The sequence below is a fragment of the Brienomyrus brachyistius genome, chromosome 8 (assembly GCF_023856365.1).
Source record: "Brienomyrus brachyistius isolate T26 chromosome 8, BBRACH_0.4, whole genome shotgun sequence".
Lineage (NCBI taxonomy): Eukaryota > Metazoa > Chordata > Actinopteri > Osteoglossiformes > Mormyridae > Brienomyrus > Brienomyrus brachyistius.
Genome location: NC_064540.1, coordinates 23317960 through 23339818, shown reverse-complemented (window position 1 = coordinate 23339818; position 21859 = coordinate 23317960). Strand labels below are relative to the sequence as shown.

The following is a 21859-nucleotide window of genomic DNA, read 5'->3' as shown; positions in this document are numbered from 1 at the left end:
TAGGGGCACGTCCTAATTTTGCTGACTCGATGCATCCCTGGGTCAAAAAGGGAGGGGTCTTGCGTTTCATTTCTTTAACCAATCACAGTCTTCATCACATGACATCCACATCAGTCCATATTTTCCCCCCTTTTCTCAGCAAACTCAGAATGTTCGTTCCTGGGGCGTAACCAGAGTAGTAGGAACCGTGGGAGGAATATTTAAATTTCTTTCATTCATCGCCCCAGTTAATAGACCTTTGTACTTAATTTATAATGTTGTGACCCCCCCCCCCCCAATCTCAAACTCTCGCCTACACTACGAGTGTAACCCCTCAGCATCCTATCTCACTATACTAACCGCAGCTCATTTACTATAGGTTATGTCATTCCATAACTTCTTTTGGTAAATCATTCTCATTGCCAGGAGGATATTTGCTGATGTAATTACTGAGACAGCTTCACACTTAGAATTTCCGTTACAGACCCTCTCCTGCTTCAAAGTGCTCCCTGCCTGCCCGTAAATAGGCCATTTCAGTCAGCGGTAGTTTTTTTTTTTTTTTTTGTCAGTTGGTTTCTTAAACCCACCAGGACTCATGGTGAACTTAATGGGGAACCATTAAAATTGAAAGCCCTGTATTGGTTTACTGTGGGGGCAGAACTGCTGGTGACAAAAAGACTCAATGTGTGAAATTTGATATGTTGGAAAGATGAGTATGTTCTGTAAGGTCCATCCCTGGTGACTCTCTAATTACTTTGTGTGTGTGTGTGTGTGTGTGTGTGGGGGGGGGGGGGGGAATTAACACCACAGGCAATATAATTTTTTTTGCAAGTTATGTTTACTACCATTTTTGCTGGTACATCATGCCGCAGAGAAACGTTTCTTTCAGTCGTGTACTTGGAACATTCCATGCGATTTGCTGAAAAATGAAACAGAAATAGCACTGAGTAACGGACTGGCCCCGGGGGCTTAAAACTACAGCCATCATACAGAAACGCACACAAGAGTGGTGGCAAGAATGTCCTGCTTAGTATGCAAGGTGAGTTTGATGACATTGTCAACTTTTTTCAGTACATCTTTATAATTTGCTCCCTTTGGTGAAGAAATTCACAGTTCTGGATACTGGCATCAGTGCACCTGAATGACTTATCAGTCCATGTGGTTTTACTGGCCTTGTACTTGGAGCATATGCTTATGATCTGGATCTTGAGTGAGGGGTTGTGTTTACTCTAGGTCAGGGGTGTCAAACTCCAGGCCTGGGGGGCCGGAGTCCTGTGTAGCTTAGTTCTATCCCTGTTCCACCATGAATGATTCAGCTCAAGAGCTGTGTGATAATTAGCACAAGGAGTTGAATCGGGTGTGTTAAATGAGGGGAAACCCAAAAATGTGCAGGGCTCCGGCCCCCCAGGACTGGAGTTAGACATCCCTACTTTAGGTGGTGTGAAGCCCAGTTAAAATGGCCACATTAGGCTGAATCAGCTGTAGGCACATTTTCATGCCTTGCATCCATTTTCCATTATGTACGGGTGTGTAGACTCACTCTGACATGTTCACCTTAGACACAAATTTGCACATGAAAGGATGTGGCAGGAACTGACACTGCCCTTGTTTTTGTTACATGTTCACATTCGTTAAACATTTTTAATTAGTATTGGAAACTCCTCTCGTTATAGTTAGCTCTGTAAGGTACAATGGAATGACCAGGTAGATGAATGTCCTGAGCATTTGTTCAGAATGCAAGATGTCTGAGGTGCCTGAATGAATGGCTTGCTCTCTGTATCAAAGGAAGAAGTGTGTCTTTTAATAGTTTTATGAATTGTTTCCAGTTTGATGTATGTATGGTACACAAAGGCTAAGTCCTAGTTATCTGTCAGTGTCGTGTGTGAACATCAGTTACGTTTCCACACCGGCGACTTTCCGTGAAGAGTGTCTGACATCTCCCTGATTGGCAGGATGAAGATGAGCAGACGCGATTGGCCAGCATGCCAGGTTGGAGGCGGGACATCCTGAAGAAGAAGCTAAACAATGAGAAGTAAGTGGAAGCCAGGGGTGCTTGAGCTCTTGTTCCCTGCTGTCACAGTAGATTTTTGGACTCCTTTCAAAAACAGATTTCATGCTTCTCTGCACTTGTCATTTTCTAAAAATAAATTTTTTCTTTTTCTCTTTACCATTTCTGGGTTGGGAAGGGAGCTAAAGCGGTAAGAATTTCTTTGTGGCCCACCTTGTATTCTAAGAATATTATTGAATAACAAATGGTAAATTCAGTAAACGTTGCCATCAAAATCTCTTATTGTCCTTATGAAATGTCTCTCATTCAAAAGACTGAAAAAAAATTGTAACAATGTTGCCATCTGGTGGTCAATTATAAAACAAACCCACCTTTCTCTGATTGGCGCACAGGAAAGAAGAGGAGCGACAGAGGGCGAAGAAGGAGCGCGAGGAAAAGGCAACGCTGCAGAGGCTCCGGTACTTGGGCTACGACGAGACCAAGCTGGCTCCATGGCAACGGCAGGTCATCCTGAAGAAATGAGACCCAGCAAAGCAGTAGTCTCCTTATTCCTGTCCAGCCCACATCCCTCTGCGAAGGGTGACGGTGTCAGAGACGCCCACGTTCAAGCGACGCACCCTGGAATAACTGAACAGCCATCATAGCATTACTTATTTCTTCAGTGTTACTGAGTTATCCTCCTCTGCCCTGCCCACCCAGCCTCACACTTGTGTGATTAAGTGAACCCTGAGGTAGGGCCCATATGCCCTGTGGCTAAGGTGGCAGATATGATCAGAACCAGGTTCAGGACATCACCAGTAAACACATTTTGGAGAGAGAGTCTCGAACTCAAAACTGCATGATCTAACAGACCATAGAAGGAAATCAGTATTCTATTACCTTTGAGCACACAGGGACGGATTATGGGTTGTGTGGGCCCCTGGGCAAAACGTTCGCGAGGGCCCATCACCACCACCACAACCACCACAATTCAAGGGCCCTTGGCAGCCAAACGCCCTCCCTATAGGGTCAGGGGCCCTTGTAGGCAGAGGATCAAAGAATGTAGGCCCTCTAAAATAGACAAACGAAAATACATTGTTGATAAGCGTTGCAAATTGTTTTGGGCTAGGGGCCCCATGGGCCCCCTGCACCCCAAGGGCCCCTGGGCAGCGGCCCCGCTGGCCCGGTCCGTAATCCGTCCCTGAGCACATAGGATCTGTGTTATATGTCTGGGTTTAATTTTCAAGTACAGGAGCATGTCATACATTTTAATGCAATCCAGTTTGCCTGGGGTGTGAAAATATCACAGAAAAGGCAGTGATGACTTCATTAAGGCTTAAGTTGTACTAGTACATGTAATAAGTGGAGAGTTTGAAAATGTGTCCTTTTTGATGTTAATTCTAGAACTAGGCTTACACAGTCTGTGTTTCTCTGTCCCGATCTCTGCTGAAGTCTTTAATTAGCGATGAGCTTCAACCAAGAATGTTCCGTTTATGCGGACGGTCACGTGTGGTCTGTGTTAGGATGCATAAGCAGTATGTGAAATAAGTAGCCTAAGTGTACTTATTTGCACATAAAGGTCATATATGTGCTGGAAGAATAAGAATGATCAGCGCAGGGATCAAATCCCGGTACTAAGAACCCTTTGAGTGAATTTAATCAGATGCCTGTTCTGTGTAACAACAAAACAAAGCATTATTACGTAATGTGCAAAACAAAAACAGGAGGAGGATGAATATAGGGTTTCTTATGCATGATTCATGGGTTCATGGTTGAGAAACAGCCATATCCTACTCAAAGCTCAAAATATGTTAATCATGTGCCGCCAACCTACAGAAACTGCACAGTGATCTCCTTGTAATCCGCAAAGGGCCAGTGTGTTTGCAGGTTTTTGGGTTAACCTCTTCAGCCAATCAGTCCTCTAATTAGTATTCTAATTAGGGAGTTGCAACTAAAACCAGTGTACACACCGGTGCTTTGCGGATAAGATTAGACAGCCCTGTCTTAATTTCTGCCACAGTAGGTGAGAGTAGTCCCCTGTGGCGGCACCAGTGAGTCACTGTGTGCCGCTGATTCTTTTCCCGTAATGCACTGTTACCATCAACGTGTCCAAGTTTTTGTACGTACGTCCCATATGTTTATGTTAATAAAGCAATATATACATTTCACCTGTAACTGCGAATTAAACGCCGTGTGAATCACTGCCAACAGCTCCTGCCTGTGTTTGCCCGTTTCCATGCGAAAGTCCGTTTCACGCCCCCCTGGATTGACAGTTAGCTTTAAACAGCAGGCGGCGCGTCGGCCCTGCGAAATGTCATGTCAGTGATGCCGGATGTTATCGCAGTGCTGTCGCTTCGGCCGCCTCACGCATATGTGTTTCTGGCTTTAAAAGTTTGAAGGTAAGTTCATTGCAATTTATTGCCATCGATTTGTAATACAGTGTTTCGGTCGCTAGTGGCTAGAACCCCGGTTCGGTACCGCTGAGGTGAGCCGCACACCTGCGTGCGACGCGTCGGAAACTGGAGGTCTGGGCGGACTGGTGGGAGGGGAGCAGGGAACTGGGAGGGCGCATCGGCGATTCGGAGCCCGGGAATCCCTCCTCACCTCCGCCTTCATACCTTTTCTTTATTTTTCTTTTTTTTTAAAAAAAAAATAATTCTGGCTCGCTTATCCAAGGGTTTTTTTCCACTGTCGGAACGAGGTACTGAGTCATTAAGTCTTCGCGTAATTTGCGGGCTGCTTTCGGAAAGCCGTGTTCCCTACGATGGGACCAGCTGACGCTTCCCTGCTAAACTTTCTAAGCAGCACGGCAGCTTGTTTCTGACCAGTTGTTTAAAAAACAGCGTTTTCGTCCGAGCTGCTTTGGTTCGGAACAAGTTGACAGGCTTTCAATACGTTATTCTATATGCTGATTTGACTCAAAACGAAGGTGTATAAGGGCACGTTTTACGGTTTAATGTGATAGAGCAGTTTTAACACGTCTTACGGCTTCGGTATGTGTAAATGTTGAGCTCGGCGTATCTCTTTACATATATTCCAGGTGACGTCGGTGATTTATTTCTTTTACGGTTGTATTCCTATGTTGTGCTGTATAGGTCATAGACACCCTGCCAAAAGTAACGTGTCGTTAAGATTGTAATCTGCTAATCAGTGCTTGTCCCGTAACGAATAAAACCAAGTCGCAAAGTTTTTAATGGGATAAACCTGGTCGCCGTATTACTATATTATATTTATGCTTTAGTTATATGTCGAGGCTTCGGGTTGGACTTCTCCTGCCCAGTTTAAGGGAGGGAAGCCCTCTTCAGTTAAATGTAATGTGACACACGCAAATAATATTCCCAGCTTTAATACTTTATATATGTTGGACGTCAGCCGGCTGCTTTTTTTTTAGAGGCGATCAGGATATTGTTTGTGAGACGAAATTTCAGATTTTTTAACGTTTGCGGACACAAAGTTGACTGTGGGGGTTCACCGGCTTGCCCTGGCCTACAGATAAGCAGCTGCTCAGAGTGGATTTTAACCCTTTGCTGCTTTTGTTTTTGTCTCCAGACAAAGTTCTGCAGCCCACCTTGATCCCCACAGGGGTGATGCGCTGGTGGAAGCCGGTGCTGTCACCGTATTGACGGCCACGTTCGGACGGGTCATTTCCCAGGTACATGTCGAACAGACAGCTGGACGGAGCTCGCTCCAGACTGATGGGGGAGCCGAGGTCCGCAACGCTGGAGCATCGGATGTCTGCTTTGCAGCTGGATGGTCACTCGAACCTCGGAGGCTCTCTGGAGGACCTTCCCCACCCGGCAGATGCCCGGGACGAGCTGAGTCGGAGGGGAGTGGTGCTTAGCACCCAGAGCAAGGCGGCTCAGAAAATTGGGAAAGAGCAGATCATCCCACGAAATCTAGCAGTATCCAGTCGTCCCAAGGCTCGCCACCACACTACCGTAGTCACCCTCCCTGCTTCTCTCGGTGGACAGAAAGACAAGCGACCGTCAGTCCCTGGCCTGCAGCTGTCGTGGGAGGACTACGACAGCGAGGGCGATGGCGGCTCGCTGAACCGGAACCGCAGAAACAAGTCGTACCGGGCCGCCGTGGACTTCCTTACCGGTGGACAGACGCCCGCTGACCTGGATGCCCTCGCCCTGAACCCCCCCACTAAGGAGCCGCCACGGCGCGGACCGCAACGCAGCAAGGCAAGTAGTGCTTGTCCTCCAAAGGGGGACTTCCCAGGTGGGAGCTGCTGTTGGACCCATGGGAATTTGTAAACTGTGAGCGATACTAAGTACTTCCTAACACGATCCAGTGACTGGTCTGCGCTGGGATATATAATACTCGCATTTTTTTTACAAGGCCTAAAGCTCGTTGCTCCCCGATAGGGTTACGTTCTGATGAACTCATCGTAAGTGGAAATTACATTACTTCAAATATGAATTTGATATGATAATTAATTGAATACTGTCACCGAATAAGTATTTTTTTAATATATATATATATATATATATATATATATATAAACACCATCCCATACGTTGTTAATCGGTGTATGAGATCTTTACACTTGTGATCGCTATTTAAACTGGAAGTGTGGCTGGCATCAGCAGAAAGTTTTGTACGGCATATCGCTAGCGGGACCAGATCAGAATTAAATGTTGACTACTCATTGTGACTCGGTGTCGTGCCATCGTGAAGTCGAACCATTATAAAGTGAGGAGCATCTGTACGTTTTTTTTGTCTGCACAAAATAGAAGTTCCCAAATATGAATCCAAACATCATTCCAGAGCTTCAGAGCATGACAGATTCATCTCCAACCACATCACAGCTTCTGGTGGATGTGGAATGTAATTAGCCAGCAGTAGTGGAGATCCTGCTTTTTGGTGTCTGTGGAAGGCATTTGGATAGGAGCTGTTTCTCTTGGGATGCTGCCATATTTGTTGCTCTGCATCTGCTAATCCCCTTCTGCTCCTGTTTGTTGCAGAGGACCATTGGATGGAAAAGGAACCAGAAAATCAGGAGTTCTTTCAAAGATGGTGAGTGTACAAGCTCAGCCAAAGGCTCTAATAAAACCTGAAGACAAATGATCACAAAACAAATAACCTCTCCTACTTTTGTATTTGAAGGCTTTAAGTTTTATTGCCCTCTAGCTTTAGGAGCTGATTAATGGAAATCAAAATGAAAGCTCCACATAATTTTGTGTGTGTGTTCATTCCACAGGGACACTCTGTATGCTAATTTTTTTCCTAACTGGCGATTTTGTTGATTTCATTTGGCCTTCCATAAAATAGTTGGTCAGAGGACTCTCAGTAATTATTCAGTTGGTCTTTTAAATCTAAAATTTCATGTTATTGATAAAATGTATTTAATGGGGCTACTGAGCTGTGTGTAGTAGGCCTAACGATTTGGTCGTGGTACTTTTAAGAGCGATATCGAGTCTGAGGAAACCAAGGGTGGAGTGCCCCCTGGGGGTGATGTGTTGTCTATGCACCCAGAACCCCGGCTGTACCAGGAGATCCGAGAACGAGGCCTGACCTCCAACAATCAGAGTGCCGACGACGAGTTGCTTGATGATGCGCAGGCTGAGCCACCAGAACCAGACCGTAGCATCGTGGTCCAGAGCTACAGGCCTGCCCATATTACCTGGGGCCAACTGCCACAGGTGAGCGAGTGATTGGGATGCCGCCGCCCAAGGTTCCACACTGAGTCCAGGCAGCATCACCAAAGCACTGATATCCAGCTGTATACTGTCAGATGGTGGTGCAACTTGGCCTGCTCAAGCTTTTGACCTTGCTAGTAAGCAGCACAGTTACAGGCTGGGTATGGCTTGCATACTATACAGTGGGGAAAAAAGAGCCAGTTTGCAGTATGGGTCGGGTACGGCCCGGTTCTTGGCGGCAGTGGAAAAGCACCATATGTGGCATTGGTGTTCTTAAAGCCAGCAGCCATCTCCGTAGTGAAAAGGGCCGCTACATTTGTCATGCAAGTCGAATAACTTGCCTATATTTATTTGGTCAGGCTGAAGCCTGCTGGACACAGTTGAAGACTAGTGATCCACTCTAGTCTAACTTCTCCATCCTCTTTGGATTATTTCTCTAAGTGTCACACCCATTGCCTGAGTTAAATTACTATTCAGGAAGTGGTTCTTGGTTAAAATTCCAAAATACATTTGGTGTTGTTTGGAGATTGTAGTTCACTCTGTATAGTATGGGAATAGGCAGGTAAAAATCGGAAATGGGCCCAAGTTAGATTTAATAAGTCACAATGTTTTATTCTCCTACCAAATAAATATGTAAAAAATTCACGTCATTAAGTTTAAGTTTTCACCTTCGTTTCCCCAGTGGGTTTTGCTATGATTCTCCAGAAGTACTTTCACGCTTTATTTTGGTACCTAGGTTCGTGGGTTTTTCGCAGGTTTGTATGAGTGAATTGAAGGCGACTTTGACCAATAGAATGTTGAAAGATCAATGTGTTTAAATGCATAATTTCAATGCGATCTTTGAAAGAAAGAGACAAGGCATAGATGGGCAAAAAGAGTAAGAAAAATCCTTTTCTGTGAAAACTTTCTAGACAGAGGAAGAAGTTTAATCTGAAGGTTCTTGGGACGGTTTTTCCTTTTGTCTCCAGTCAATACGCTTGCCTGCCAGTACCTTTTGGGAATTAATAGCCTGTAAATTCATGTGTATCGGAATGTCTTTGCAGTTATATAGTAAGTTACACAATTCCTTTACATTGATGTTTGTGAATCATTCTGGAATTGGGCGGATAGGGTTTGACAGATCGCGACTCGTAGGCCAGAGGCCTCTCCTTTCACCATTGAGTAATCTGGCCCAGTTGGGCTTCGGTCATGTCTTCTGTTGTGCTCTTGAATCCGGAACGCCTTCTGTCGTGCGTTAGGCCGCAGCCCCCGCGCTGCCCTCCATCTCAGGTCTCCGAGATGCATGTAACCCAAGTGCTAGCAGTCATCCTGGGCAAATGAGAGGCCAAGAGGGTGAGACAGGAACCTGAAAACAGATCTGTCTGAAAAGGCAACAGAAACAGGCAGAACCTGTTCTCAGATACCAAGAAGCTGAACCGAATCAGACTGGGTGGGTAATCTGTCAGGTTATTCAGTGCGTAAGGCAGTGTGGACTGTCGCTACCAATGAGCAAATGCCTAGAGGGGGCACAGAATGAGACCGAAGAGAAGATGGGATGCAGAGGGAAAGAGGAAATGCTTACTGTGGCCTGGCTGCTCTGCCCTAAACTGTACAAGTGGTGAAATCCAAACTGCGGTGGTAAAATAGGATGTGTGTCTTTTAGGTGAAAGAAACCGGTATTCTCCAGAATATATCAGCATCAGAGAGGAAGCGACAGGAGGTGAGTGGGGGAACGTTTGCTTTTTCTGTTAAACTGCAATAATGGTGGAAAAAATGACCAAAATTGCTTGGCACTGTCAACTCACACCCTGGGGATTGTGGGTTTGATTTATTTATTTATTTATTTATTTTAACCCCATTTCTTTGTGCTGGATTGTCCATGTCCTACCCAAGCACAGGACTCCTCTCACTTTCTACAAGCATGTGACTGGTTGAATTGCTTTATCTAAATTACCCCTAGTGTCTGTTTGCCCTGAAGCAGTCTGGCATCCTATACAGGGTGTCTCTCTTGCTGTGTGCCCTATTCTCCTTGGCGTTGTCTCCAATCTGGAGAAGCGGTTATGGAAGATGTTAGGATGATCGGAGTTCGTTGTTTGACACTCTCTGTGACAGCCCTCTGACACGCTGATGTGTTGGCAGGCCATCTTTGAAATCATCACATCCGAATACTCATACCTGCACAGCCTGAACATCCTGGTACGTCACTTCAGGACCAGCAAGGACCTGCATGACACCATGACAGCGACGGAGCATCACCATCTCTTTTCGAACATCTTAGACATCCAGGCTGCAAGTCACCGGTGAGTGGTGAGGCTGGGACGTTCGGGAACATGGTTCTGTAGGAAAGAATGGGGAAGGACCGTTTTTTTGAACGTCCAGGTTTTAGATGTTCTTGTTGATTCTTCTTCATGAGGTTCTTGTTGAGGTTCATTCCTCGAATGTCTACTGGTATGATGATATTGTTTTGTTTTGCTGCTGAAAGTTTGTCAATTGTAGCATGATTATCCCTTTAGGAAGAAACTGCTAAAATAGACAGATGCAGGCAAAAACACGTAGACCTGAATCGCTCCCCAGTCTCACTCTTTCCTAAAGCCAATGACTTGCATGTAGTTTTAGTGTATGGAGGTGAAGGGGTGTATGAAATCTTGGAACCCAGTCCTGTCAGAGAGTCAGGTAACATGCAGTGATGGGTCACAACATGCCTGTCAGACTGGTTTTGCAGGCAGACTCTGGGGTGGGGGTGGGGGTCAATTTAGAAATCTCCCCCCACTTTATGGTCCTGCATGTGGTAACCTGTTGGGCTTCCCTGCCATCCGAGGCCCGATATTTTTCCTGATCTGGCAAGGCAGGAATGTTTTGTCCTGCTAATCCGTGGAGGAGTTTTTGTCTAGAATGTGATGGACCACGTCCCGATTAATCGAAAGCATTCATTTCATGCCAAGAGACACAGATAAGGAGTGAAGTTGTTGGCGTCAGGATCCTCTCATACCGGCCTGACCAGGATCAATCAAGCTCTCATTATATGTGATCCTCCAATCCTACAGGGGGAGCCGATCTTTCTGTGCACTATAAGAGCACAGTTGAAGCTATGTGAACACAAATGGTTCTCTAATGGATCTGTTTGTGGATAAGGCATTGACGTGGCTCATTAACTGAAGGCACACCCAGCCTCCTCCTCCTCAGTTCGCACTAGATGTCTGTACTAAAAGCAGGCCTGGACAGGGCATGTATCACGCCTCAGGGGTTAATGGGGTTTGGAGAGTGCTCCCCCATACATTCAAGATTTAAGATTAGTTTATTGTCAGTACAACTATACACACGGTATACAGTGTATTGAAATGTGGTTCCACACAGGTCCCCCATGGTGCATTATGAAGATAAAAAAATATATATTTTACCAAAAAATATAAAACAGAAATTTCACATAAATAATGAATATAAATTTTTATGAATTGAATCATAAAATAAATAATGGTCATGTGCAGTTAGAGTTCAAGTGAAAGACATGACAGACCCTGTCCAATCCGGCAAACTTTTCAGGTTTTTTGATGACCTGGAGAGACGGCACCGCGAGAACCCTTTGATCCGTGACATCAGCGACATCATACACGACCATGCCGCAAACCACTTCCAGCCTTACATCAACTACTGTGCCAACGAAATTTTCCAGCAGAGGGCGCTCCAGAAGCTGCTGTGAGTGCCACAGCCTGGGATCAGGCCCAAGCTACAGTTGTCTGTGCACTTCTCTGCCTGTTTGGACACGAATGATTTCCAGTAACTGTGGATTTACTTTCAGTTTGGGGCCTTTCTGCGCAACACAGACATACGGAGGAATTTAGCCCTTCCCAGCATATATATTTTCTTTAAACATGCAGCACGTTTGTATGTTCTTTTATGAGCCGTTATGGTGACCTCACACCTTCAGGTCGTGGGTGTGATTCTTACTGTGGCTCTGTGTATGAATTCACATACACTCTCTGCACTGCCCTTGTGGTTTATATGGATTTGTGTCAGTACTGTGGGAGTGTGTTCCTACCTTGCTAAAGTGGTTGTAAAATTGATGCGTGTTTTTAGGTTGTATTTCAGGATAATTATTATATAGTAACAAGTATTGCATTGAAAAATAAGATGTATTGTTTTAAAAGTATTTTTATTGTGAGAACACAGCGCATAATGCATAGTAATCATGGTCAGAATAAGTCATGCAGAGGGAAAGGGGAAAAAAAATCTAAATTGGAAACTATAAAAAGTAAAGGGGCTGGATGTTAAAGGGTAAAATTCTACAGTTGGATGGATGGTTAAGATTTTGTATCATATGTATGTGTTTGCTTGTGTGTCTGTACGTTTGCACGCGTGTCTGTGTATCTGTGTGTTTGCATGTGTCCATGTGACTGTTTGTGTGCATGTCTGTTTGTACTTATGTGTTTGTGGGCGTGTCCGTGTATATACGTGCTTACGCACTTGAATATGTATCTACGTGTTTGTGACCATGCATGTCCATCTGTGTATTTATGTGTTTGTGCGTGACTGTGTGTATTGATGAGTCTGTCTGTATGACTGTGCCTATAGGTCCACCAGTGGCCCTTTTAAGGAGGTGCTGAAGCAGATCGAGATGAAGCCGGAATGTGGAGGACTTCCCATGCTCTCCTTCCTCATCCTGCCCATGCAGAGGGTGACCAGGCTCCCGCTGCTCATGGATGTAAGTCTGCCACGCGCGTTTCCCAGCCCTCTCTGCCGCCCATGCGCACTCTCCTAGACCAGGCCTAGTGCTCGCCTGAACGATGGCACCTTCACTCTCTCTCTCTGCAGACCATCTGGCAGAAAACACCGAAGGACACGGCTGAGTACTTTGCTGCTGAGTGGGCATTGAAGGCCATCAGTAAGGTATCCCGTTTACAAATGCTTTCAGTTCCACCATAGCTCTGGCAAGAATCATCCCAGAGTAATCCCGTTCACTGTGATTGACAGAACTGATGATCCTGGGATTGTGCAATTTTGTTTAACCATATAGCACTGCTCACTTTCAGTTCATGGTCTGTTCACTGCAATTAATGAGGCAGTGAGTACAGGTATCACCAGTGATCTCATCCCTCGTCCCTCACTGGTCCTGCTTTGTTTTCAGCTGGTAAAGAAATGCAACGACGGGGCTCGGACCATGGAGAGGACTGAGCAGATGTACACGATCCAACGCCAGCTGGACTTTGGCAAGATCAAGGTGCTGGCATGCACCAGTGATCCTGGATCTGGGGTCAGGTTTAGCTTCAGTGTGACGGGAATGTGTGCATGTGTGTCTCCACAGCCTTTTCCACTCATCTCCGTGTCCCGCTGGCTGCTGAAGCGGGGCGAGGTGGCCACGTGTTTTTTGGATGTCAGCATCTGGAAAGCCTTCAGCACAAAGAGCTACTACCTATTCCTGTTCAATGATGTGCTTATCGTCACCAGGAAGAAGAGGTGGGAGTTGCTGGCTGTGTCTGCGGAGGGTCTGATGGTCGCTTTTTCTTTCGTGTAGTACCTGGATAGCCTCCGATGCTCTTTGGTGTTATATCAAAGCAGCATATACCTATGAAGCAAAACATTATGACCAACATTATGACATTAAGTGGGTAATATTGACCCATTCATAAAATTGATGCAGGTCAAGGTCTGGGATATATCAGAAGGTATGGTAGCATTCAGTACTCATAGCTGACATGTTGAATGCAGAAGAAATGGACAGGGATAAAGATCCGAGGGAGTCTGACAACAGTCAAATCATTATGGTCAGACGACTGCGTCAGAGCAGCTCCAAAACAGCAAGGCTTGTGTTGTGCTCACAGTTGGCCTTGGTGAGTTTCTATCGAGAGTAATCTGAGAAGGGAAAAACCACTATCCATCAACAGTGTACCCACGACGGGTAGGATAGCCTTCATTCATATCTCACATCAACAAGTCTTAACCGCCCCCACACCTTGTCCACAGATTGTGGTATTTCCCTGTTCGGACCACTCTCCAACTGATGCTTGACGTGATATCGACATGGTTGGTGTGACAGTGTTTTAACTATGAAAGAACCCAAAGTGCAAAATGGAATGTGGTTGTTATTCATTGAAGAAAATACTGGTGTTCTGCAGCATCAAGTTGCTTCTGAGCAATCCTTCTCTCACACGCACACACACACAGTTGTGTGCCTTAGAACTTCATCTTCATCTTGAAATATGGATCCTAATGTACGTCACGTATTTGTGTCTGCATTCCGAGTCGGGATGACAAGGTCGTTAGGACAAATGGGTACTGTACCATGAGCCACAGAGGCTAGATTTCCCTGATGCCGTAACCTGCCTCAGTTTGTAAAGTTTGCATCTTTTCTGACTAAAACTTTTGAAAGACATTGTGTCTTCTGGTGATGGCTGCAGTCCTGCTTGATTTATAACCTCGGTTGCCCTGCTTCCTTTAGAATAATCAGAGAGGAGGTTGAGGTCAGATGGGCACACCGCCTCGGAGCGCTCACATGCGTGTGCCTTGTGTTCCAGTGAGGAGACCTATGTGGTGATGGACTATGCTATGCTGGAGAACCTGGAGGTGGAAGCGGCGCAGTGGGAAGGGCAGAGCTCACCTTCGCTGAAGCAGGGCGGCTCCAGCCCCTACCCCCTCAAGATCCTGATGAAGAAGAACAGTGAGGGACGTGAGGAGCAGATGCTGTTAGCGGCTGAGTCTCTGTGAGTCCACCTGCTGTTGTTTCCGCATCAGCATAAATGACGTCTTGGCTCCCTCTGCTGGTGGCTCTTCTCTTAAAAAAAACTGTCAGTAGCAGCTAGACTAAATCACCCTTAAACGCTGGCGAATTGCTGCTGCCAGCTCATATCTGGCCCTTAAAAGGCATTTTGTTTCTGTCCTGCTGTCAGGTTGGATCGTGATCGATGGGTGGCTGCTCTGCAACACAACAAAAACACAGACGGTGTGCCAAACAAAGAGGGTGAGTTCAACACTGTCCAGGATACCCTGAAGCAGTCAAGGCTCCACCCACTTAATATGCTTAGTCCTGTTATTACGTAAAATGTGTTGAATGGATGGCAGATGACAGACAAATTTCACCGGGGGGCTTTGTTTAGAGTTTGCATAAGTGTGACTAAAGTTCGTTGTACAGTCTCTTATTCCTGTAATGAAATCTGGATTTAAAAAGAAATGTACTTTAACGTACCATTTTAGCATTCTCATGCCATTTGATGTTCGTCAACATAGCTGTGACTTTTTAGTTGTATTGATGAGTTGTCAAACAAGGAATGAATTCACTGCTTCCTTGCCGATGCTTGGTTAATATTCAGCGACCTTGGTTGTGAATGAGTCACCAAAGAACACATCGAAGACCAGTAAACTCTTTCTGGTTCCAGACCTGCCCCAGTATGAGGTGACGAAGGCTTATCTTCCCAGGGAGTCGGACGAGCTGGGACTGCAGCAAGCAGAGGTTGTCGTCATGCTGCAGGCCCGAGGCGGTAAGAAAGGATAGCTAAATTCCAGTTAGTTTGCCACCATGCTTCCACCCTATGTGCCACGGTAACATACAAGTTCATCTCTCCCAGACTGGTACCGCGGTGAGAGAATGCGCGATGGTGAGCGAGGCTGGTTCCCAGCCAGCTGTGTCACAGCGATCACCAACCGTGCAGCTGTGGCCAACAACTTGCGCCGAATGGAGCGGCTGCGGAAGGAGACCAATGTCTGAAGAGGGTGGGGAATATGTAACCCCTCCCCCATCCCTCCACACTTTTGTCCTTACGTTGGTACAGCATTACGCAACTGCATGTTTTTAGCATGCAAAAAGCACCTGTAGGCATGAGAGATTGAGACATGAGCAGACTATGTTCTGAATGTCCAGGATGTTTTCAAAATAACTGAGGGACAGTGCCTAGGGCTGTTCTGAATGCTTTACACACTGCTGTAAGAGACAGGACTATTGCGCATATACACGTTAACTTCCATCTTTTTAAAGCTCAGGGCCAATGGGGTTGTTCTAAATAATTTTAATGGTTAAACCTGGGTGCCTCCGTTGTAAAGGCCCTAAGTACAAAATGTAGTACTAGGGTGTCAGGACAGTGTCAACGGAATGAACTCTTGCAATAAAACAGTTAAACTTTGTATTTGACTTTTATTTGAGCTTGCTTTTTAAAATTCATGTTGTGTACATAAAAACTTCATTTAAAAATGTCAAATTGACCAGATATCAAATAACTGCTTTAAAAACGATTTGGTGTAAAAAGAAAACCAATTTTACAAAAACGTGTCATTTCCCCCAATAAAATTCATTTGAAGCGGTCATAAAATGGGAAAACGGCTGCATAGGTGAGCAGGCGATAGGTGGTCATCTGGTCGAACATGGCGCAAGCTTTCAGGATCGTCAAGTCAAATCTGGGTCTTATTGCTCGTGTCGTTGTTTCTTCATGTTGACATGACTGTAAAAGAAAAAGAACCAATCAGGACGCCATTCTCCTTGTAGCCGTGTCCAACTGCGGCTTGACTTATGACGTGTAAATGCCGAGGCTCTTTGCATGCGTGATATGGGACACCATTCAATACTGTGAAGACCATCCAGCAGGATATGGTACGGCTATGTGCCGTCATGAACGCACCAGGACCACATATGCAGACAGCCTGGGGACCGATGTGGCTCCTACCCGGTAGATGGTACAGATGGTACTCCGGTCTTTACTCAGCCCCGCCCTGCTCGGCCTGGGGAGCGGGCGGCTTCTCCGCTGGCATCTCGGCGGCTTTGTTCTCCTTGCCTTCTTGAGGCTTTGTGGTTTGTGGGCGTCTGCGGCGATAGTTGAAGTTGCGGCGGTACCGGCGCTGACCTGGATCCTGGGTCTTAGCTCCGTCACCCTGGTTCTCCTTGTCGTCCTCGTTGATGCCGTCTCGGGGAGGTCTGGGACGGGTAGCACCCCTGGTCACCACGAGGACCGGAGGGTGCAGTTACCCACAATGCATTACTGTCCAACTATGTGCACCCCCCACAAACAGAACCCTGCGTGTAATGACCCTATTACCCCAAGAGGCCCACAGCTGAAAAGATACTGTAAGCCACATGGTATTTTTCCACTAAAACATATTGTCCCAATGGGGCACATACATTTAACAGCCAATTAAAATCAACTTATTCTCTTTTGGGACAAAGTTCAAAATTTGAATCAGTGAATTTAAAAGGTTTCCACTAATTACAGCAGTAGACAAATCTGTTTTGGTGGTCAGCAGTGGGGGTCCTAACCATGCAATGACTCTAAATCCATTTAACGCAACAGAACTGAAGAAGAAATGGATCATAACTGATTCAGCCAACCTAACAATTTCAAACAGACCCGCAGCTGCCGGTAGGAATTCCAACAGTTTTCATATCTGGAATCTTTTCCCAGGTAACCACTAAATTATAACCTCAGGCATCTTAAATGCTAATTACCAGCCTTAACGCATCTATATTTTAATACTCTGCATCTAGTGCTGACAGCTTTGGTACAAGCAGCCAGATAACAGCAAACATTTACTCAGCAACATTAATCATCTGGCAAGAACAACTTCATCACGATTGGACAGCAGTAGTGCTGTTCTTAGTCGTGTTTACAGTTTATTACATAGAAGACATCACAACTGTGTTACTACATGATGCATCTTGATTCTGGCAGACCTCTTCCATTATGCCCAGCCTTTTAACATTTCATTTCTGAGACTAATTTATTCCAATATACGTTACTTTGGGGGTCCTTGAAAAATATACACTATATGATGAGGCAAGATGGAGCTAACTGGCGTTCACTTACAGAAGCTAAAAATATGAATTATTATATCAAGTGTACTCTGGTGCGCAAAGTGTGTCTTTGGACCAATTCAAGTCTGACAATCACCTGGAACAGACTTCAGAGTCAGGAAAAATGCATACAGAACTTCACCTACGCTACTCACTAGTTCCAACAAAGCATCATTAAACTCATGCATTCTTAAGACAAGGGACAATGAAATTTAAAGCAGCTTAAGTCTCTAAGAAAAACATTAAACAGAAGGTTACATACCTTCGTTAAAGAATCTAACTCAGCTGGTCTGACGGCTTTCCATTCCTAGCCTCTACACAATGAAAACTGCGGTTTAGATGTGCAAACTGCTCAAAGCGAAGAACTAGTGATCTGTCCACTGCTGAATGAGTGTCTCAGGCAGAAATTTAGGTACAAATTGCATTCAAACACCAGCACAAAGCAGGTGTCACCTATTCTGCCTAGAGCTGTGGTACCAAGGATCATTACATCATGTTGGTTCTCAGCAGGACAACTGAACTTCAGTTGCCAGTTTCAGATTAAGATAACTTTACAATGCCCCCACCCCCCAAAGCTTGTTACTACAGCCTCTTGCCCAAGAGCAGAATGCAAACCTGGCAGTGAACCTTGGCCGGAAGCCTCTGTAGTAGTTCTGCCTTATGGGTTTGTTTCCCTGGTCAGGCCTGGCCTGGTTTTCATCTCCTTCACCTACCTGCATAACACAGACACACAAACCTTTACTTTTTTGCATACAAAATTTGCCATTTGCCCATATAAACAGAAAATCATTTCTAGTGAGGCCACAAGCAGGAAGTCCATACCTCTGTCACCTCCCCACGGGGAGCATTGGTGTAAGGTGGCCGTCGGCCATAGCGTCGACGGACGAAGTATGGGGGGTAGCGACGCCTGGGGGGGAAGTTAGGCCTGCGCTCCTGGGACTGCAAGTCCCCGTCTGGGGCATTCTCCACTCCCTCCCTCTTCTCATGGCCCTCTCCCTCCCCGTCACTGTGGTAGCCCTGCTGGTAGTCGCCACGTGGGGGGCCCCGGCGACGTGGGTACCTCCTGTAGCGGTTCCTGTCCGCAGCGTATTTACTGCCCTGGACAGGGACACCTCCCGGGCCGGTGACGTTGGCGGCTTCTGCACCCTGCATGGCGGGACGGCAGCGTTTCAGAGCAGAGTACGTCTCAACAGCAAGAGGACACGGCACCAAGAGACCAAGCTTCATTTCATGCTGACACAGATCAATACTCAAAACACCCACAACCACATTTTTCACGTTTTTATTAGGTGACGTGCCTACCCCTACCCCCACCCCCCCCCAGGCAGTGACCTGTAGTGTTAAACACACCAGCGGGCAGCAGAGCCAAAACATCCAGGCGTAAGGCAGAAGCAGATGTCTAAGCAATCAGTAGAAGGAAAAAAGCACAGATCACTGTGCATGGGCCTTAACTGCAGCTCATGTACCTTGTAACCCTGTAACCACTGTCAAGCCATTCGCCAAGACCCCCAAGAGAAGCCCAAACAGAGACTGGTGGCCATTACCTTCTCCCCTTCCACTACATCGAACTCAACAGTTTCTCCGTCTCCGACACTGCGAAGGTACTTTCTGGGGTTGTTTTTCTTAATCGCAGTCTGTTTGGTGGGAAAACAAGTTACTTCATTTCACATGTCAAGGAAAGACACGCGAAATAGTAGGTTTAAAAACACACAGCACAGAGGCATACCTGGTGTACAAAGACATCTTCTTTTGTGTCATTCCTAACATGAAAAAAAACAGAGTTAAATCTGACATTGATATTTGAGATTACAGGTAATCAGGTGATGAACTGTCTGGAGTATATGTTCAACAAATAACATGAAAGAGAAACAAGGCTGACTAACTGGGGTAGAGGGAGAATAACACCCCCAGAGCCTAAAGAAGCAGGGCTTCCTCACCTGTTGATGAAACCGTAACCGTTCCTCACATTAAACCACTTGACCGTCCCCAAGACTTTTGTTGCTGAAAAAAAAATAAAATGCTTTTGAGTGTGCATACACACAAACATACAGCAAACCTCGACTAACAAATTGGACAGAAACATTCAGTGGCAAAGCAGATTCATTTCAAATTGAATTTCGACCAAATTGTATTAAATGATCGTGAAATTCTTCAGTTATATAGAAAACTGAAATGCAATGCAAACACAGTCGTTTTAAATGCAATGAAATAGAAAATACAGGACCCAGATTACATTCCAGCTTCAGCCATCTGCTACAGTGATTTACTTACTTTTCGTGGACAGGATTTTACCAAATCGATTGCATAAAACGTGAAACTAGTTATAAAACTAAAAATACTGCTCTGATTAGTTAGATGCCCGAAAACCCCTGTTACCCAAAAAACAATACCAAGCAGATACTTACTTTTAATTAACGTTTATTTAATGCGACAAAACGGGATAAACACTCTGCTCACAAAGAATTTAATAATTGATACAACTCGTTTGGAATCGATGATTACAGGCACATAATAGTTTCAGAAGGAAATGTTCCGCGACTTCACAAGAACGTACAAGGGCCGGAAAACTATCCGGGCCGTCGCTATATTTAACCTCCGGCCCGCGGTGCTTTTTTTAGATTCTGATGTAAAAACCCGTTTGCGCCACACGGCAGGCGGACACAGGCCGCACGGCGCAGACCGGTGGGCACGATCGCCCAGAGGCCGTAGAGACACCCATCCGCCGTACGTGTACTGCGTGCGATTACACGTGTACGAGGCTATGTGAGGCCAGCGTGGGGGTCGGCCATGGCCTGCGACTGCTTTACGGGAATCCGTGCGGCGATCAAGGAAGTGTCTCACCGCACACGTGGTTCGCCTGCCAGTAGTGGAACGCAAAAGGCTACCGGTGCAGTTTTGACACGTGAGCACGTTTGGGGAACCGCCACACCACGATAACAAAAGACCACGATGCCTAATGCGGTGCTGCGAGGAGACGATACCGCGGCCACCGGCTCTACGGTGCTTGTTCACCAAGTGCCCAGAGGGCTCGGTGTCTCGGCCCGGGCCACATGAACGCCTATAACGCGGATGGGCCGTTCAAACGACAAGCGGGGCTCTCACGTGTTAAAAAAAACCCGGGCCGAACCCAGCCCAGCCGGTGGTTACACCCAGTCCGCGGAGGCGTCTGAACGGGCTGAATTATAACAACGCCGTACCGCGCCGGCGAGACAATGGGGAGCCGAGCACCGCGGCAGACATTTTGGATTCCATGTCCGTCCAAGCTTTCCTAGCTTCAGGTTCCTTTCCTTCCCTCAGTTCCAGTTTATTAACAAGGAAAAATAATACAATCAACACCCGCTCCGGCTTTAAATTGGGGGGGCGAATTCCTTTACAGAGACACCGTATGGCCGGCTAAAGCGGCGCCGCTGGTTAGTCGGCCATCGCTGCCGGCCAGAACGGAATAGTCGGCTGACCAGTTCGAGTCGCCCCCCCCCCTCAACTGGCCGAAGTCGGGCCAACTTTTTTAAACGCACGTACATACAGCAAAACCAGCAACACTTACAGAAGTGTTGAAAATTAAACGATTGGCCATACAGCAGCGATAGTTGGCGATTTAAAACGGGGGGCGGCTGCGCGTCGGATGTGAATCGGGTCGTCCGAAAGCAAGGCCGGGCTCGCGTGTTTATCACGTTAGTCACCCCCCATTCCTTTCCTAGCCTAACAGCGGACGGCGCGCACGCCGCCGGGGACCGATAAGGGACCGCCGCGGCGCTCCACCCTCGCTCTCGCGCCCTGCCTCGAGCCGCCGCCGTGGTCAATTTCCGTTACAGAACCGGAGGAGCGATCCGATGGAATTCGGAGCCCAGGTGGAAGCCGATTGTCACCTGGCCGCCAGCTCGCCCTACGCTCCGCGTCGAAAGCGTCGCCTTACTCCCCTCTCGCTCCTCACCAGCACCTCCACGGCTCCTCTTACACAAAGAGTTTGACAGATCAAGTCCATCAAGCGATTGGGAGTGAAAGAGCTGGGGGAGGCAGCTCAACTGCGCGTGGTAACTAACGTGTAGTTTGGGAAACTTTTGAAATAATAAGAAAAACAATCAATAAAGGCACATAAACGAAACCATTCCGGCATACCCACCGATGACCTTCTTTTCCCCCGCGGTAGCTGTGGCCGCCGGACTGGAGGGGCTCTCCGCTTCGGCAGGCTGAGGCGGCTGCGGCTGCTGTTGCGGCTGCTGCTGCGTCTCGGCCTCGCTGCTCATGGTGGTCTCCTGGCTGTTGGTATTAACTTCTTTGTGCCGGCGGTGGCCTTCTAGTGTTTTGGTGTTTTTTCCCGGTGCTAGATGGTAACCTGGGCCGGCGGTGGTGGGGCTGCTGCCTTTCGGGCTCTCAGCTTCTCTTTCTCCGCTCCCGTTGCCGATCGAACTGGACGGATCGAGCGTCGATATCGTGCAATATTCCCAAAGAGCTACACTCCCATTTCCACATATGATTGGCCAATTTGCTTGTCCGTTAATACTC

General features: G+C 46.7%; 2 protein-coding genes, 1 long non-coding RNA gene and 1 pseudogene across 6 annotated transcripts; 2 read left to right on the top strand and 2 right to left on the bottom strand.

Moving 5' to 3' along the window:
* Positions 1–795: 795 nt before the first annotated feature.
* On the bottom strand, positions 796–5667 carry LOC125747037 (uncharacterized). Of its 3 annotated transcripts, none has more exons than XR_007399161.1 (4): positions 4465–4597; positions 2359–2497; positions 1887–1997; positions 796–898 (listed from the first exon to the last, which is right to left on the bottom strand). It is a non-coding gene; the product is annotated as an uncharacterized LOC125747037 (long non-coding RNA). The 3 variants fall into 3 exon arrangements; XR_007399159.1 differs by lacking the exon at positions 4465–4597 and adding an exon at positions 4136–4213; XR_007399160.1 differs by lacking the exons at positions 796–898; positions 4465–4597 and adding an exon at positions 5535–5667 and having other exon boundaries at positions 994–1997.
* On the top strand, positions 941–2527 carry LOC125747036 (espin-like; annotated as a pseudogene).
* Positions 5068–15699, top strand: LOC125747034 (rho guanine nucleotide exchange factor 16-like). Its single transcript, XM_049021712.1, has 14 exons — positions 5068–6153; positions 6937–6988; positions 7448–7614; positions 9254–9310; positions 9730–9890; positions 11131–11283; positions 12160–12289; positions 12400–12474; positions 12713–12805; positions 12890–13041; positions 14100–14285; positions 14472–14542; positions 14958–15059; positions 15147–15699. Exons 1-14 carry the CDS (start codon positions 5623–5625, stop codon positions 15284–15286), a joined length of 2070 nt encoding a protein of 689 aa, XP_048877669.1. The 5' UTR covers positions 5068–5622; the 3' UTR covers positions 15287–15699.
* LOC125747035 (Y-box-binding protein 1-like) lies at positions 15690–21785 on the bottom strand. Of its 2 annotated transcripts, none has more exons than XM_049021714.1 (8): positions 21477–21785; positions 19294–19357; positions 19083–19116; positions 18901–18990; positions 18179–18502; positions 17972–18069; positions 16236–16483; positions 15690–16013 (listed from the first exon to the last, which is right to left on the bottom strand). In XM_049021714.1, the coding sequence occupies exons 1-7, from the start codon at positions 21598–21600 to the stop codon at positions 16267–16269; spliced, it is 951 nt and encodes a 316-aa protein (XP_048877671.1). In that variant the 5' UTR covers positions 21601–21785; the 3' UTR covers positions 15690–16013; positions 16236–16266. The 2 variants fall into 2 exon arrangements, with proteins under 2 accessions (XP_048877671.1, XP_048877670.1); XM_049021713.1 differs by having other exon boundaries at positions 16236–16501; positions 21477–21784.
* Positions 21786–21859: the final 74 nt, after the last annotated feature.

Coding starts and splice junctions, on each gene's coding strand:
- LOC125747034 (XM_049021712.1), top strand. CDS start 5,623: ATGTCGAACAGACAGCTGGACGGAGCTCGCTCCAGACTGATGGGGGAG. Junction 6,989..7,447: donor CAGGAGTTCTTTCAAAGATG/GTGAGTGTACAA, acceptor CTATGCACCCAG/AACCCCGGCTGTACCAGGAG. Junction 9,891..11,130: donor ATCCAGGCTGCAAGTCACCG/GTGAGTGGTGAG, acceptor CAAACTTTTCAG/GTTTTTTGATGACCTGGAGA.
- LOC125747035 (XM_049021713.1), bottom strand. CDS start 21,600: ATGAGCAGCGAGGCCGAGACGCAGCAGCAGCCGCAACAGCAGCCGCAG. Junction 19,117..19,293: donor GGTTACGGTTTCATCAACAG/GTGAGGAAGCCC, acceptor TTTTCATGTTAG/GAATGACACAAAAGAAGATG. Junction 18,070..18,178: donor CCCGTGGGGAGGTGACAGAG/GTATGGACTTCC, acceptor TGTGTTATGCAG/GTAGGTGAAGGAGATGAAAA.